The sequence below is a fragment of the Penicillium roqueforti genome (genome assembly GCF_015533775.1).
Source record: "Penicillium roqueforti strain LCP96 04111 chromosome Unknown scaffold_36, whole genome shotgun sequence".
In the NCBI taxonomy this organism is placed as follows: Eukaryota; Fungi; Ascomycota; class Eurotiomycetes; order Eurotiales; family Aspergillaceae; genus Penicillium; species Penicillium roqueforti.
The window spans coordinates 1-18,012 of record NW_024067600.1 but is presented as its reverse complement, the minus strand read 5'-3'; the positions used below and the strand labels follow the sequence as shown (position 1 = coordinate 18,012).

The 18,012-nt window shown below is 51.0% G+C and overlaps 6 protein-coding genes across 6 annotated transcripts; 5 read left to right on the top strand and 1 right to left on the bottom strand.

The window, feature by feature from the left end:
* Positions 1-29: 29 nt before the first annotated feature.
* On the bottom strand, positions 30-797 carry LCP9604111_8677 (uncharacterized protein; the record flags this gene model as incomplete). The annotated part of the gene is made up of 1 exon (XM_039076846.1): positions 30-797. One exon carries the CDS (start codon positions 795-797, stop codon positions 30-32), a length of 768 nt encoding a protein of 255 aa, XP_038925248.1.
* A 518-nt stretch (positions 798-1,315) lies between these two features.
* Positions 1,316-3,352, top strand: LCP9604111_8676 (oxidative DNA demethylase; the record flags this gene model as incomplete). Its single annotated transcript, XM_039076845.1, has 2 exons — positions 1,316-1,479; positions 1,537-3,352. 2 exons carry the CDS (start codon positions 1,316-1,318, stop codon positions 3,350-3,352), a joined length of 1,980 nt encoding a protein of 659 aa, XP_038925247.1.
* Positions 3,353-5,812: 2,460 nt separating this feature from the next.
* On the top strand, positions 5,813-6,331 carry LCP9604111_8675 (uncharacterized protein; the record flags this gene model as incomplete). Its single annotated transcript, XM_039076844.1, has 1 exon — positions 5,813-6,331. The coding sequence occupies one exon, from the start codon at positions 5,813-5,815 to the stop codon at positions 6,329-6,331; it is 519 nt and encodes a 172-aa protein (XP_038925246.1).
* A 2,901-nt stretch (positions 6,332-9,232) lies between these two features.
* LCP9604111_8674 (uncharacterized protein) lies at positions 9,233-9,580 on the top strand (the record flags this gene model as incomplete). The annotated part of the gene is made up of 2 exons (XM_039076843.1): positions 9,233-9,426; positions 9,478-9,580. The coding sequence occupies 2 exons, from the start codon at positions 9,233-9,235 to the stop codon at positions 9,578-9,580; spliced, it is 297 nt and encodes a 98-aa protein (XP_038925245.1).
* Positions 9,581-9,655: 75 nt separating this feature from the next.
* On the top strand, positions 9,656-11,214 carry LCP9604111_8673 (uncharacterized protein; the record flags this gene model as incomplete). The annotated part of the gene is made up of 3 exons (XM_039076842.1): positions 9,656-9,860; positions 9,915-10,640; positions 10,691-11,214. 3 exons carry the CDS (start codon positions 9,656-9,658, stop codon positions 11,212-11,214), a joined length of 1,455 nt encoding a protein of 484 aa, XP_038925244.1.
* A 954-nt stretch (positions 11,215-12,168) lies between these two features.
* LCP9604111_8672 (uncharacterized protein) lies at positions 12,169-16,646 on the top strand (the record flags this gene model as incomplete). The annotated part of the gene is made up of 3 exons (XM_039076841.1): positions 12,169-12,171; positions 12,218-12,260; positions 12,322-16,646. The coding sequence occupies 3 exons, from the start codon at positions 12,169-12,171 to the stop codon at positions 16,644-16,646; spliced, it is 4,371 nt and encodes a 1,456-aa protein (XP_038925243.1).
* Positions 16,647-18,012: the final 1,366 nt, after the last annotated feature.

The window sequence follows — 18,012 nt, the reverse complement described above, 5'->3', positions numbered from 1 at the left end:
ATCCATTATCATCAGAACCGTTGGCGTGTTCAAGTCTTCTTCGTCTTGCTAGGACGGCCGAGTCTCGACGGTCCCTCCAAGTGATCTACAAACGGCCGATACGGCGATGCCAGGACATGCTCCGGCGCGCGTCCTCGTCGAGGCTCCCCAGAGCTCGGTCGGTGTAACTGCTCCTCGTGCATGCGATCAAGCGGCTCTCCAACAACCTGATACTTAGCCCAGTTGATTGGGGGCATGCGGACGATATTCTGCGGAACAGGGATATGGCCGAAATTCGAAGCTGGTGAGCCGTCCGGATTCGTGCGTTTTGAACCGTCTTCATTCTCTTCGTCGTCCGCATCGTCCTCCGAGAACTGAATCACAGCGCCGTGGTCCTGGGTCTTCAGCCGACCTGCTGCGAGCTCGTGCGCAAACCCCTCTGGATCAGCAGCGGCGGCCTCTTTCATGCGATCCAATGCCTGGATATCGCGCAAACTTTGCTGCTTCTGCATTTGCAGAATCGAGATGGCGGAACGGAGCGCGATGGCATCTGGATTCTCGCTCTCGGAGATAGGGATAGGGGGCGGTTGGGGCTTGAAGACGGGTAGATTGGGCGGAGGAGGGGGATTTGAATAGTTGCCATATTGTGGAGGGAGGTGTGATGTTGGAGAGGGAGATGCGGGTGGCGGGACGATCGATGGCTCGTTGGAGGCGACTGGCACGAGATGAGCAAACACGGGCGTTACCGGGGAGTAGGGCGGGCGAGGTGGAGTTCCCGGCTGATCTGGGATCGGGGCTTCAGCCCCTGGTTGCTGCATAATGAGATTCGACAGAGTTGAAGAATCAAGCAGGTTGGGGTTAAGTGGGGGGACAATCGAGGTCTTTGCGGTGATAAGGCGGGTTATGACGACACCGGTGCCTGGATTTGGCGCAATCACATGTGTTCTGTTACGGCTTCGATCGAAACGAAGACGGTGGTTATGAGGAACTTGCTCTTTCAGGTCATAAGGAGGAGAAAAGAAAGACTGATGTGCAGAACTATTTTATTAGAAAGACAAGGACATCGGCTATGCGCCACTCATCTACGAAGAGACCAGGCCTCCTAGAATACAGTCGCTTAACGCAATACTGATTGAGATTTTACTACAATTATATCAGATACGTACCATACATTGTATAAATGATAATAGACTCAACAATAGAAGTGAACTGCGATCTTCATGGAGATCCAACACAAACACAGTGACCGCCTCATCGCCCCCTCACCGCCCGGAAAAATCTATGAAACATCAGGCCACTTGCTGTTGAAGCTCCCATTCCTCTGCAAACCTCAAAAATGAAGCGCAAGACAGACGCAAGGGCCTCTCTCGATGGCAATTCCATGCCCAAGTCCAAGAAACGGGCCCTCTCCAGCGAGGAGGCTGCTGCCCGCTTCCGCGACGGCCTGTTCGACACTGCAGAGCAGCAGAAGTACACCAGTGAATACGCCAAATCTTCTCCGTATGTATATACAGCAGAATATTCCAATGGCAAAAGCTAACATGGCTCAATCTCTAGCTACCTTCATGGCGTCATTCACCCTCTGATCGAGCCCACTCTGCTTCGCTCCGTCCGCAATGAGATCGAAACGCAAGTGTCCTTCACCGAGAAGGAAACAGACATCTACAAGATCTTCCAGTCTGGCGATCTCGCCAACCTCGATGGACTGGATGACTCCTCCCTCTCGAAACTGCCGTCACTACTGAAGCTGCGCGATGCGATTTACTCAGCACGGTTCCGCGAGTACCTGTCGTCCGTGACTGGCTCCGGCAAGCTAAGCGGGCAAAAGACCGACATGGCCATCAACGTCTACACCGAGGGCTGCCACCTTCTCTGCCACGACGATGTCATCGGCAGCCGCCGAGTCAGCTACATCCTCTACCTGACCGACCCCGACACACCCTGGCAAGCCGAGTGGGGCGGTGCCCTGCGCTTGTTCCCGACAACGACCAAGAAGGACGCCAAAGGGGAGGACGTTAAAATTCCCAGCCCGGACTACAGCCTCTCCATTCCACCCGCCTTCAACCAACTGAGCTTCTTCACCGTCCAACCGGGCGAGAGCTTCCACGATGTCGAGGAAGTGTACTATCCACGTGACGACGAAGACAAGACCAAGAAGCGCGTGCGCATGGCTATCAGCGGCTGGTTCCACATCCCACAAGAAGGCGAAGACGGCTACGAGGAAGGACTGGAAGAGAAACTCGCCGAGCGCAGCAGTCTGGCGCAGCTGCAGGGCCGCGGCGATATCTACGACCTGCCGCAGCCACAGCCAGTATCCTGGGAAACCCCCGAAGTCGAAGGCAAGGGCAAGGGCAAAGTGGAAGAGCAGACCGAGGGCGAGTTCACAGAGAGCGACTTGGCCTTCCTACTTCAGTACATTGCGCCTTCGTACCTGACGCCCGATATTGCCGAGGAGATGTCAGACGCGTTCTCAGCCGAGTCCTCGCTCAGCCTAGAACGGTTCCTAGGCGATAAATTTGGATCGCGCGTGAGCGCGTACATCGAGGAGCAGGAGAGACAGCCTCTTCCTGATTCTGCAGATGAGATCCAGACACAGCGCGGGTGGACGGTTGCTCGGCCTCCACACAAGCACCGGTATTTGTACCAGCATGCTTCCGGAGAGAAGGGTACCGATAACCCGATCCAGGAGCTGTTGAACGTGCTGTTCCCGTCACAGCCTTTCCGGAAGTGGCTTGGGCTTGTTACTGGTGTGGACCATCTCACGAGCCACAATTTACTTGCTAGACGGTTCCGTCGCGGTAAGGACTATACTCTTGCCAGTGCGTATGAGGGCGAAGAGCCTCGACTGGAGTTCTCGCTCTGTCTTACCCCGACCACCGGATGGGAGAAGCAGGAAGAGGAAGACGATGATGAGGATGAGGACGAGGATGGAGAAGCCAATGGCTCGTCTGCTAAGACATCCAAGCCGAAGGAAAAAACAACCGACGACGCTGTGGAAGGTCCCGCACTAGGTGGGTACGAGATTTACATGGCTGGTGATGAGGATGAAGATGAAGAGGAGGAGGATGAGGAGAACGCCGACCAAGTCCTGGGTCGGAAGAAGACCAAGGCCGACCCGGCTATTTACCGGTCAGCAGGTGCAGATGAGGACGATGGCATTCTGTTCAGCACGCAAGCGGGATGGAACCGACTCAGCATCGTGCTGCGGGATAGCGGCACTCTCAAGTTCGTCAAGTATGTCAGTGCTGCGGCTAAGGGTGACCGGTGGGATATCACGGGTGAGATTGGCGTTGAGTTTGAGGAGAATGATGATGAAGAAGAAGATGATAATGAGGATGAGGATGAGGATGAGGATGAGGATGATGAAGAGTAAATCATGAGCATGGCTGCATCCATACATGTGAAAAAATTGTAGATATTATATATGGCGCATATACGACTTGAATTGACTTGATGATATTTCCGGATTATATTAGGATGGTTCTGGTTTGGATATGTTTCTCTTGGAGATATGTAAATCCCTTGACAACCGCAGAGGTTAGAGAGCCTACGGTCTTGCTGGTCCTTGTTCTCTTAAACAAACGAAGAGAGAACAAGTTGTATGTCATATCACATAACAGGGATTATATCAAGTTTACCTGCGAAGTAGCTGACCATGAACTCTGTATTCCTTCTGATTTACACTTCTCTTCAGCATCTCAGCCCTGGCAAAGGTTCAGCATCAACAATTATATAAAGCCATACATCTATCTCAATTTATTGCGCGTCGAATCATCATTAAAACTGCAGATTGAGGCTATGGCATAAAAAGGTCAGTTGCAACATATCCTCAAGGTTGGTTGTTAGCTTAAAAGTTCAAGAGGAATCACATTGTCCATTGTCCATTGTCCACCATGACACGAGTCGGTCTAGACCTATTTAACTCTTAGCCATCATTGACAAACGGACCCTAAAGGCTTTAATTTGAATAGAGCTTTCATTCACAGCTCAATCCAACGTGTAGATGTACGACAAAGCTAACCGTACGATTCGGCGTGTTCTTTCCTTACCTCTTCCTTTCCTCTGCTAAGTTGTAATGAGCCTTCGCGTCGCGGGATGGGTCCCGCAAACCCACTTTCTCCGTAGATTTATAGTGGAGGACAGCACGGGCGAGATGTAAGAAAACTTCGTGTGAAAATCATGGAGTACAAGTAGAAGACTAATGTAATAAGCAAAGCAAGAATGCTCATTGTGATGTTGGCGAATCACGCTGGATTCTCGTACTCCGTAGATATATTTCTCATACGGATCGCGGATGATTTCGAAAATACCGTCCAATGGGACAATTGAACATTTAAAACTGTTTACAGTCTTGCAGATATTGTCGGACCAATATTCTCGCTATACATATTCGCATTTTCAACTAATTCGTTGAATTCAACATTCAAAATACAACCAGACTAGAATATACCAATGCATCAAGACAATCTCCGCACCAGCGCCTAGCAAGTTCCAATCTTGACCTCAAATTCTAGAGTCCACTGACATCATCCACAGCGGCAATTGAAACCCATAACAAAGTAAACAAGACACGCGGGGCGATCCCGAGAGGCGCGAACTGAAACAAGCACAAGCACATGGGCGGGATCAATGGACCTCGGGCGGCGACACGATCTGAGACACAGCAAGGGAAGAATTGAGTGTTAATTAAGGGCTATCACGACCATTTCGAATGATACAGGGGTGTAAACTACCGAATCGATACAATCTTGGAAGTGGGGGGAATCGACCAAAAAAACATGTACCTAAATGTAAATCCAAGCAACCCACAAAATATGCACAAGTGGATGATCGACAGCATTATGTCGTAGTGCACATGTACGATGCATGTATGTACTCCGTACCTCAGAGGAAAAGCGAGAGCTACGCTACACATGGCGCCGAACATACATTTACATTTACATTTACATTTACATTTACATTTACATTTACATTTACATTTACACATCCACATCCAGTAAGGAGGGAAGCCGGGAAGCGGCGACGATTCCCCGTGGAATTCTCAACATGCAAGACAAGACATGTTTGGCAAATACTGGCTCCACCAGGACTATGTATTGAGTGCAACCCTTTTGCTACGGGGCGTTCTGACATTCGACACGCGACAGCGCCTGAACCGAGAACAGGATGAATCCAGTGGGGTTTGTGGCAGGCAAGGGGTGTGGTGTGCCACGATGATTTCAAGGAGAGGGAGATCGTGGAATGATCTGCCAATCATGCCTGGGTATCGGGTGAAGATATGGAGTACGGATGGTGGGATCATCAAGGAATTGTTGGATGGATACGGGGGGGACTTTCTGATCTAGCATAAAGCAGTGTAGTAGCAGCATATTGCAGATTAGTGACCTCATCTCAGCTTCGCCAGTGGTGATCATTTGAGGCCTGGTGGATTAAGCCAGATCGCGTCGATCTTAACTGTTGTATTTGTCCTCGATGATATGTCTGATGTTCAATTCCACTCGGGATGGGCCGATGTTGGGGAAAGTGAGGGGTCATGGATCCATCGACACCTGAGAGCCTGAGGGACCAACGTTGGGATTAGTTGGGGTTAGGTAGCAATGGCGTTGTATTTTAGTTCCTGTAATTTCTCCAATTGATCTGTTACTTAGGCTGCTGTGGCGCTCATCTAGTCATTGACCCAATTTTAAGCGCGAAACACTGAACATTGGACCAAACCAATGAACTGGTCGGATTAGGCGGTTTATGTAGAACAAGTGTCACGACACGAACAAGAAAGTGATTAAGACAAGCTCAATACAAGTCATGTTGTGTCTTCCCTTCATAAGCATCCAATATGTCAACATCAGAGAAAAGCCGCCAGTCCAACATAGACGCTCCACAGCTCCCCTTCGAAGTCGACGGCCTCTACATCCTATTATCTAACCGCGGCGACAAGAGCTACACATTCCACTGGAGCCTCTATCTACACCAGAGTCCAAAATTAGGCTCTGTCTACCATCTACTAAACGACATCGACACAAGCACCTGGCGCTTCGAACATCTGCCCAATGAGAGCGTCATCTACGACCAAGCACTCCTCGTAGCCCTCAAAATAGGAGTATTGAATCCTACCCTCCACATGCCCTTCCTCGACCGCCTGCGCCAAATCCCAATCGTGGATTCAGTGCGATTCCGCGAGAGAATCACCTGCCGGGTGTGGCTGAAGGAAGCCCTCTTTGCACTCGACGACGAGGGATATATTATGCTCACTCGGAGTGTGGATGACATCGAAGCCGAGGCGAGGAATCTCGCCCTTCAGAATAAGAGTCTAGGGAGGCGGACAATTGTGAAGAGTGGTGGAAGTCAGGCTTGAGATTCCAGTCATGTGAAGACTCGAGTGGATTCCGGTAGTATCATGCGTAGGGAAAGGAAAGAGGATATTTTATACGAGCAGAAGGACAGGCAAATCCAACCACCCTAGCCATTGTTATTTCAGTCACAAGTGGATCCAAACATTTCAAAGCCGAGCGCCAATATTGTCTCTGTTTCAGCAGAATAGCCAACAACACTCCTACCTAGTGTGCAGGTGGGTACGAAATCATTGTACGACGGAGGTGGTTGGGCGGCGGCACGCGGAAGTTACGGGTGGACAAGACGGGAGGTTTCTGGTCGTGGTGGATATGCTGGACGATAATTGAATAATTGCATCTGTGCTCACATTCTAATTTGGAAATCCCGGTATGATCTGCCAGCCTTGTCTGCATGTAACCTCTAAGCTTTGGCTGTGCGCTCCCCAGCTTCGGGGAACGGGAGCCGGTGTGAGGATCGTCGGCAGGAGTTTGAGTGGGGAGGCTGTCTACAACATACAACATAGGAAGAGGAAAGAGTACTTCAGACGTACATATGCAAATAGACAGGTATGTGCAATGTATGTACGATCTACGTTGTATATGTGTAGCTAGTGGGAGGTGGTAGTGCAGACGCATGCGCGGGATGGCATTACATACATGCTTGAGACTTTCGAATGACTGGGGCATTATTCATTACAGTCCATTATTGCACAAAGGGGTACTGCCATACGAGGGGATAAGCTGAAGTGGGAATTGGAGGCAAGAGGAAAGGCAAAGGAAAAGAAAGGGAAAAGAAAAAGTACCTACACCCCTGGACGGTACGACCCGTCCATACAGACTATTGGGAAAGGGCAGCAAGGCACGGCCCATGACCACGACCGAAAAGGCGTGGAGGCAGGAATGGGCAAGGGCCACGGTGTATTGCCATGGGCTCCGAGCAGATGGGATGGGAGAGCATGGGGGTTTGCCATGGGCGAGCCATGGGCAAGCCATGAGAGGAGGCATTCGCATGAGCCACGCACTATTGACATAGTGAACTCTATAGTGACCCCATCCCTTGATAGGGTGTACAACGTTGTAGAGATAGAGTCGTACTGAGAATTCCCGTTGCCGATGGGCCGTTTTGTGGACCTTTTTTGGACCTTTTTTTCCCGAAAGACCAGCTGTTTGGCAAGATTGAGCTTGGAGCCTTGGATAAGCTGTGTCCTATCGTCAAGTATGGAGAAGTGCTACGGTGTCAGAGGTTCGAGGAATGTGCCGTAGATCGGGTGGCGATCGAGACATTCTGCAAGGCGACGATGGTGCCATGTGGCATGCTGGAAGGGGAAGATGATAGACAGTGGTAGTTGACATGCATATGGTTATTGTATTGAATCTGTGCTGCCTAAATTACTTCTACATACATAGTTAGGTAGTGCAGAGCATGTGGGTAAGGACGACGTGTTATTGCAGCCACACTGTGGCGGTGTCCATTGGGCCGATGCACGGGATTGGAGTTTGGAGTTGATTCAATTGATTCAATCGTTTCAATAGTGTATTTTATAGGTTTACAGGTTACAAACGGTTGGGGCTGGTCTATTTCTGGACGAACACCCGATCAAACGGAGTATGAAATCGATACACCCAAAAGCCACCTGGCAGGTATTCACTAGGAAGTCGGGTAAATAGCCTCTTCCCAAAGGAATCGATCAGACTATATGATTAATATATCGCATATTGCTGACTCGACCTCCCTTCACCAATCGACGAGATCGAGATCCCGATCCATCATATTCGCCAAGACTCTAGGTCACACTGAACTGTCGGAACCGGGATATTACCCTCAACAGCCCCCGTGAAGTTGGTGAAAATAGCCGCGCGACATAATCCAGTCCGCTGTGCTACCCATCTAGGCCCCTCTGACAGGTCAACATGTGATGATTTGGGCGGCAGGGACGGGTGGGTGCATGAGTACGGTATGAAGCTCAAGCTCATGGAAGCGTGGGTGATCTGTGACACACTTTCTGTCTGTGTCCGAGGTGTTACAAACAGAAAGAGAGTGGATCTGTTTTAGCTGGGTATTCGATACATTGTAATTATGATTATAGAAATAGAAATAGAAATAAGAACATATAAGGATGAGGATATAGATCAGAACATGTGAACCCTCGGTGAATAAGAGGCCATGTGTGGGACTGAAGAAAAGATGTTATTCTTCACATGGAGGACAAGGATTAGCACAATGGATTCGTACTAGACAACTTTAGTACTTTGTTCCAATCGCCAAACAGAAGTAGAAAAAGTAGAAAAAGTAGAAAAAGTAGAAACGTAACTATTCGCCCCCGAGACTGCCGATCAACCCTGCATCCTCTGCCATGTGTCCAACGTCAACATGGTTTGTTTATACAGACTGACCTTACAGTACTAATCTCCCGGGTGTGTGCAGTGAGCCCCGGTCGCGAATGCAGCTTGACTGGGCAATAAGTAGGAGACTGCAAGGGACCACGTGAAGGTATTGTAATAGTATTCTATATTCTAGTCTGTATATTGTGTTTTGTGTTTTGTGTTTTGTTCTATTTTCTACTCTATTTTATGTTTTATATTCTATTGCTAAATGACGTTAAGACTCCGTGTAAACGTGTTTCTCCTTGCTTTTTCCAGGAATCTATTCAGGAATGTAACTATATTTGAGTATGTATAAGAGAGTAGTTAGGGTTAATAACAGTAATATAATCTAACTCAAGTGCTAATACAATAACAAGCCAAGTATAGCCTAGTCCTTACTCCCCAGGGTCAGCCTCGTGGCACACACAGTTGCAGTAGGGCCTTGGCGGTAATACCAGTACTCGCATTCTTTGCATTTCTTTTCTTTTATTTCTTTTATTTCGGTCTTTTTCCTTTCGATTTCATTTCCGTGCTATTTAATTTCATCTTGCGTAAAGGGGATGCCAAAAAGAAGGTTAAAAAAGAAAAAAAAGAGTTTCAGACCGTCGAGGCTTTCGGCTTTCGAGTCTCCAATTTTCTACTTCTTTAATCTTTCCCTCGACTCACCTCCCTCTACTTCACTCTCTCGACTCGGCCTCGACTGCATAATACTCTATATACTCTATATCCTAATACCTCACTCCTCCGTCCCACGGTAAGCTTGATCGGCGTTGCAGGGACCGCTCAGGTCTAACCTCCGATCTAGCCTTCCTTTTACCTCGCGCGAACCTGGAAACTTTGACAACGGTTTCACGGTGAATCGTTTCTCGAATTCAATCTCGTCTCTCTCGATTTGGAATATGCGATAGTGTGGAAGAAAAAGAGCGGGTTGATATTCGATTCTTCTTCACTCCCCCCCCCCGCCTGATCGTGCCTCTCCCGCCATGGATCCTGCTGTCGCACATCGCCCATGGGAGGCAGTCTCAGGGCCTCAGTCGACTGCAGGCTCCACGCAAACTCTCCCATCTATCTCAACCCTCACCGCAAATATGCCAGGGACCGGGGCCCCCGCCGAGAAATCCCCCGGGAATGGTTCGCTGAATACAATTGAGCGTGACTCCGGGAATTGGTCAATGCCGCAAAGCACAAGTAGGAAACCCTCGCCCAGTACGGAATGGGAGCGGCGCGGTGCTGACCATGTAGGATCGTCTACCTACTCTACAGCGACCAATGGCACCGGCAACAACTATCCCTCCCTCAGCTTTATCTCCGCGTCGCAACCCTCTCCGAATCGCGGACATCCGGCTGTCGACCGCTCCCCTTATCCCCACGATCAATCCACCACCCCTTCCTCCGCTGGCACTCAACAACCCTCTCCCAACTTCGGCCAGCCGAATTCCACCCTCCCTTCAATCAACCAGAACTACGAAGCTCCCTCCCAACGAGTGAGCGTGGCCGAGACCATTGAGTCTCGGCGCAGCAGTGTCGACAGTCGCATGAACCAAGGGATCAGTTCTCTGGCAATCAACCCGGCCTCGCCCTACCACAGCACCAATGCCTCCCAATCATCCATCGTTTCAAGTCTACAAAGGGAGCGAGGGATTCCGACCGACATGAATTCATACCGGGGACCTCGGTACTCAGGAGGGAACCAGCCACTCTCTCCGCTAGGCCCTCGCGCAACCGACCAGCAGCGGAGTTTTGCAGCCGGTCGCACTGCTCCGGCCATTTCCTCGAATCCTCGGTCGGAGATTTACAATGCTGAAGCACCCACGGCGGGTATGGCATATGCCTTCCCGGACCCGGCCGTGGCGCGCTCAAGCTCTGTCAGCTCGAAGGGAGAATCCAACCCTGCGTTTTCCCGGAAGGGAAGTATGGCGGAGTCTATGAATAGCATGTACTCGGAACGGATGCCACGAGGTCAACACGGTAAGAACCTGCGCAAGACATCCTGCACGCGCAATACTAACAATCTCCAGACCTACCCCAAAATGTACACCACCACCACTCCCTCCAACACAAGGCAGTAAGAGAGTTGATCGGCGAAGAAGACGGTCCGCCCGGCAGCACACCGTACAGCCGTACGCCCGAACTGCGCGTAACGCACAAACTAGCCGAGCGCAAACGGCGAAGCGAGATGAAAGACTGCTTCGAAGCGCTCCGGCTGCGTCTACCGCCCGGGCAAACCAACAAATCCAGCAAATGGGAGACGCTCACACGGGCAATTGATTACATAGCAATGCTGGAGAAAACCGTCGCGCAATCGCAGCGCGACCGGGCCGTTATGCAGTCCGAGATAGATGAGATGCGCGCTCAGCTCCAGCAAGCCAACGGCGTCCCCCGCCCCATGTTCGACCACCACCAAATGAACTCCCAGGTCAATGGCCAGGGCCCCTACAACGGGTTCGGCAATGCCGTGACCCAGGAGCAGCCGCGTACGCTACCGCCTCTTATGAACGGCTCCAGTGCGCCTATGCAGGGCATTGAGTATGAGCGACGGTAGCGACGGCAGGTGGCGTGAGGTGCGAGGAAAGCTCAAGCTGTGTATGAGATATGACTAGTCACGCAAAACCTATCATCAACGACTTCGTTTCTGACTTTCTCTTGGTATCATATATCCCTCTATAGATGCGATCCCCATTCGACTGGCGACTTCGGGGTTGGTTTATACTGATTTTTTCCTGGATCTCATGGAGTGGTCTCTTTTTTCCTCATATTTTGTTATTCATACCCGCAATTGCTTTGCTTTGCTTTTTTTTTTTTTCTATGAGGCCACTCTGCATGGAAGATAGGGGATATGGAATACGAACATTGAATAGCTGGAATGGCTGGAATATGGATATCCATGTCTATTCAAAAGCATCTATACGTGGAATATGACATCCATCCTTGGAATATGAACAGTAGCACGAAAATATGTTTCAGACTTCAAATCGTATGTATTACAATTAATCTAACTGGAGATCTATTTCTGTCCTTCCACTAATTGGCCTCTCGAAGCGCCCGCCCCCGGCTCGGCGCGTAGTGACTGGCCTCAGTCTGACATCTCGTCCAATCCATGCCCTTCATTTCCTCTTCCCCTGGTGATCTCTCTGCCAGCCGTCCAATGACGGACCTCAAAGATGCAGCACGGAGCTACCTGCAGCGGGATGTCTGGGATCGCTGCAGAAATTCCCCAGCGCCGATGATCATTGGCTGGGTTGTTTATAGCTCGAGCTGTGCTGTAAGTGATCGGGCTGGGCTCTTCTGCACTGTGATGATGCAGAAATAGACCTTGAAGATTTAAATCTCGGGCTTTCCTATTTCTTTGTCGTTCTTTTGTTCTACATCTGACTCAATCGACTCTATTCAGCGCTATTGTGTATTGTTGCCTTCATTGTTTTATTTGCTATCATATTAATAGACACCCTCTTTGTTTGTCTTCCTACACTTTCGTCCTTTCATGCTTTCCTGACACATGGTATGTACACCTGAGTCCTCTCATTTCTGCAACTAACATGACACAGTCAAGTCTACTGAACTATGTTCAAACGAAAACCAGACCTCCAGGTCCCAGTACCAAACTTCCCACTATCATCGCCGATCAGCGAAGAAATCCTAAGTCCCTCAGGCTCCTCCGAAGATCAGGAAGAAGGAGACCGACCCTTTACATTTCTATCTAAGGCAACGCGACAAAAGCTCGAGGCGAGGAGCGCTAAAGATGGGAATCGCTCGTCCGTTTCCGTCCGCGAAAGCTCGAGACTGAATATCCGCATCACTAAGAAGCGCAAAAGCGTCGGGAAACCACTCGGCTTGAATCTGGTTACGGATTTCAGCTTGGCGCCGGCGCCGAGGAAACAGTCGATTCCGGATACAAATGCGGCTGCGCCCTTTGTCGATCTGAATGACCTCAAGCTGCTTTCCAAAGTGCGGGAGAAGGAACGCTCGGCTCAGAAGTCAAGGGAGATCTTTAAGAAGAGGACTTCACGGGGCTTTCAGCGGTTATCTGAGACGGTGCAGAGTCAGAACAGCCATAATGAAACTGGAACGTTCCTTGCTGCCAAAGATGAAGATACGTTCCACGATAGACAGCAGCATGTAATCTCACCCTCAGACCGCCATGTCATGATCGGACTCACTGTGCCTCGCAGCGAGTCGGTGGAAAGATCACAAGAGCACGACGGTGCAGGCACGCCGCTCACACCCTCGATTATCGTCACGCCAGCGAGAGGAGATGCACCATGGAACGCACACTCAAACTCGAGCACCGAGATGCTCCGACCAAGAGCAACATCAAGCATCTACTCACAGCCCACACCCCGTCTCTGGCAATATGAAGCAGACGTGCCACCCGTGCCAGCCATCCCCGCCCAGCACTCAGCTGCTACCAAAACCCCTATCCCAGAGACCGGATACCACAATACACTAGGCGTAGATCGGAACGCGCGCGCCCTGTCAACAGCCTCAATCTGGGAAGATGCCAGTCCACCCCGGACACCAGAAACAGTACGCCCGCCCCCAAAGCACCAACAAGGCCGTCTCAGCGTCAACACCCAAGCAGACGAAAACAGACCCTATTCACAAGGCTGGTGGACATATCTCCTCTCGCCTCTTCTAGGCCGGTCCATAAAATCCCCACTCAGCCCATCTTTCCCACAAGACTCACCCTCAACCCCATCAACAACAACAACCACAACCCGCCCAGGCCCGAAAGAATGGATCCGGCGCGAGAAAGAAATCTCCTGTTTCTCACCAGATACACCAGAAACCGCCGCACCGACCGGGGAAAAGGCATTCGAGATATCCCGATCCTTCGAACCAGAGCAATATCAATACCAAGCTCAAGCTCAAGCCCAAGCCCCCGAACGCCATCAATCCCCACCACCTGCATACGTCTCAAACGTCTCAACCAGACACAACACCATGTCCTTCATGTTCAGCAACAACCAAACAATCCAAGGCGAAGCCGCCGAGTACTACCAAGCCTGCGCACACGAGCTATTTAGCAAAACGCCGTACTTCGCATGCGTCAACCACGTGTGCTCGATAACGCCCGCGAACCCGGGTTCGATGCCAGCGGGTGCTACAAACGGGACTGAAGATGGTAGTCGAGAACTTGCGTTTGCAGATGGGGAGCCCGGAGCTGATCTTGAAGGGACGCGCGGAAACCAGACTCCAGTTCCGTCGACGACATCGACGAAGAACACAGGCCTGCTTATTGATATTGACTCGCCTCGTTCGCGGACGTCGACGATTCCGGCTGGGTACGCGGTTCGCGCGAAGGAGGTGCAGGTGTTGTCGCCGGCGTCGGAGTTCAGTTCGAATTCGTGGGATTCGTCCGTTGTTGATGAGGATGGGGATGAGAAGGGGTCTGTGGCGGCAAATAGTGCTAGGGATGGTGTTTCTGGGTCTCGGTGTCAGTGTGGTGCTTCGCATCCTGATCCTGTTCCTGTGCCTGTTGCGGATCCTGTTGCAGCGCCTGTAGAGGTGACTGACAGACAGGTCCAGGAGCCGGCGCCTGCACCTGCACCTGCGCCGGCTCCCGCTCCGATTCCTATTCCTATGCCTGAGCCAGCTCTTGCACCTGCCCCTGCGCAGGCTTCTGCGCCGGCTCCTGTTCCTGAGCCAGCTTCCGCTCCCCCTCCTGCCCCTCTTCCTATGCCTGAGCCAACTCCCGCTCCTGCTCCCCAGATAATCACTAACATCTCACCCCCTGTTACTAATATCCATTATACTTCGCCTGCACCGCAGCCTCAGATACAGCCTGTGCAACCAGCAGTGCAATATGTGCCGATCTTCGCACCGCAGGCTGCACCAACGGAGCCGATATTGCAACAGCCACAGCCGCAGCCGCAGGAAATGTCGCGAGGAATCGAGGATCCGATGGTCCAGCCACCCCCTCAAGTCGCAACACCGAGGTCAGAATGGCCATGGGGACAACGAGGACCGCAAGAGCAACCACAGGTTCAACCGCCATCTACCCATCAACAAGCTTCTGATTTTGAATGGGCATATGGACAAGGACAGCCACGAGAACCTTCTGTTACACAAGGATCTTCTAGGGGATCTCATGTGTCAAATGGACAAACTCCTCCCCAGACACGACAGGCAACTTATGGTTATGCAAACCAGCCTCGAGGGCCACTTGTTATCCAAGGACGGCAATCTGGGTCTGGGTGGCCGTTTAGTGCAAGCGCACACCCTCACTCGAATGCACCGCCTGTACCGCCTGTACCACAAACCCAGCCTACTGTTCGACGCCAGGCGTCCTCGGCTCAGGATCGCCAGCATGTGTCTGACGAGCCGCAAGCAGAACGAGGATTATCTGAAGGATCTGAACTCGCCCCTCAACGACCTTCACATGCTTCTGAGCCTATCTCTCCCGGTTTCCAGCGCGCCGCGGGCGGACCTGGCTCGATACCAATGTCGGATATGGAGGCACCGGCTCCTGCATACACGCAATATCCTCGAGAAGCTGCTCTACCCCATCGCTATGATACGCAGCCAAGCTACAATCAAGATCCTGCAGCTGGAATTACGAGCGTCAACCCAAGCGGCGCCATAGGACCCCATGAGGCTCGACGCCGCAGACTGGAAAAGGAAGAAGCCACCGGCCGAAGGGTTTGTGGTTTCTGGCGTGGCCGGGGTCCATTCAGCAAGAAAACGGGACGTCCAGGGCGCGAGGGTCGTACTCGACGGAGATGGTATTTCCTGATCTGCGTTTTCTTGTTCATTATCGTGATCTTAGCTACTGTTCTATCGATCACCCTAACAAGGAAAGGAGCCGATACTCCCGTTCAATCACAGTGGCTGAACCTAACAGGCTATCCGCCCATGCCGACTGGCATTGCAACACTCGCTGGGACGCAGCCACAGCTTGAAAGATCGACCTGCATCACTCCCTCCTCGATGTGGAGTTGTGCTTTGCCCAAAGGCCAGCAGAATGCCAATGAGCCGTATAATGCGAACCAGCCAAATTTCCGTGTTTCCATCCGCTTCCGCAATGGCACATACGATAACAGTACCACGGTTAGCTCGAATATACGTGTTAGGAGTGATAACCTCTTCAATTCATCCCCGGCAGCCCCAAGCGATGCAGAGCAGAGCTTCCTCGGCCAATACACAGACAACAATGCCGCACCCTACGCCGGCGAAGAAACCCCCTTCTACATGTCCCTCCTCTCACCAGTCTCCCTCTCCTCGGCAAGCATATTCCGCCGCTCAGACAGCACCAACGGCACCGCATACCCGAACATCTCATCGATAATCCCGGCACCGGAAGAAAACGCAGACGGAACCCCATCCGCAGCAATGCTGTACCCACTCCCTTCATCCCAGCCAATCCGCCTCTACAACCGCGGTCTCGCAACCGAGCACTACGGCTTTTACAGCTACTTCGACAAATCCATATTCCTAACCTCTCAAACGAAATCCTCAGCCGCGGACACAAACGGCGGGAGCACAAAAGCCGACGCACGCTACCGATGCACATGGTCCCAAACGCGGTTCCTCGTCCAAGTCTGGACGCAACCAGATAAAATCGGCCGCCAACTCCTCCCACAATCCAACAGCACAGCAAATAGCACCGCCACCTCCTCCGCAGCACCGACATCAACATCCACTAACACCCCTACATCTTCTTCCTCCGCAACAGACTTCTCCCGGCCAGGCTCATTTCCATACCCGGTAACCATAACCGTGGACCGGCACGGCGGAGCCGAGAAAAAGAAAATGGTATACTGCTACCCGCTAGAAAACGACGGGCATTACAATATCACTGCCGTGCAGCTGCAGCTCGAGGACCGCTCTATCGGCGGCAACCTTGTTAATCCGGCTGCGGGACTATTCAAGGGTCTTGATGAGACGAAGAATGCTACGACTGAGGTGTACGGCGGTGTTGATGGTGGTGATGGGGGGTGTGGGTGTCAGTGGGTGAATTGGATTTCGAGTGTGTAGAGACGAGACAGCGACCGTTTGATTTGGAGGCCTTACTTTTCTTTATCCTTGTTGGTGTACGTTGCACTGATTCTGATGGTGCTTGGGTGGCTTTCTGTTCATTTCTTGCGAAAGATGAGACTCGACTTGTAAAAGTGTTTATATATAGGTGTGTCTGGCCAGTTTAAAATTCAAAATCATAAGTCATAATGCAATTTTCAAATTCAAAATCATGAATCATGGTCTAAATTTATAATCTCTTTGACCCGGCAAATCTACGGTACAATCACCGCACAATCTATTGTTATCTCGTAATCTCGAAAGTAGCCTTCCAGGGTACAGGGTTGTTCAAACCATGGATCACACACACACAAAGCAGTTACATAAAAGCCAATCTGAAACCTTGATCAAGCCAATCTCCGTCCATCTGTGGATATTTACTCGCGAACCTTTAAAGTAAACGTAAACCCTAAAACAAAGCCATACGGCCGAGAATCGTGCCATTCGACCCTGCAGGGACGACTAAACTGCGTTCTGGGCTTTTATCAGATGTACGAGATGTATGACCAGGGCTGTTCTTTTGCCACTTGGGATTATACTTTGAACTGTAGGCTTGGCTTTTGGTGTCAGGCTGGGATATGGCCCTAGGCCTTAGACAGGAGCCTTAGTTTTTTATGCTCTGGTGGTGAAATACATTATGTTTGTGTTGATTGAATATATTCGAGTTCATCTTTATACGTTCACGTAGACAGACAAGTTCGAGAAGTAATAACCGTAAACATTCTTTTGAATTAGAATTATAATCATATTAGGTTCTGGTATATTACCAAATAACTCATTGCTAAACACAAAAAAACCAAAAACCAAAAATCATATCCTCCAACGCCTCCCTAGACACCCCAGTACTCCTCCCACCTTCTAATCTAATCATATCTCTAACCAGAAGGCAGTTCCCAGACAGATATCGAAAAAGACAAAAATACACCCAGTAATTAGAATAACCAATCACCAACATTAAGAGACAGCCATTTGAACATTAAGACGTTTATGCAAGCAGCATAATGGTACCGTAGACCATGCTGCCAATAACAGCGCTAATGACTCCGATCTGGGGAGCGGTAACCTTGGAGCCAGGGCTGGAGAGGCTGTAATCGTTCGTGCTGTCGGAGCCAGAGGTAGAGACAGGGCTGGAGGGACTGGCACCTTTGCCGGCGCCAGAGGTGGAGCCAGAGCCGTTGACACCACCAGAACCGACAGAGCCAGAGCCAGAGCCTTCGATACCAGAGCCGGAGCCAGAGCCGGAGCCAGAGCCAGAGCCAGAGGGGGAGGTGCCGGAGGCTGAGGAGGGGGCTCTCGAAGAGGCGGAGGCGGGGGTCGAGGGGGAGGG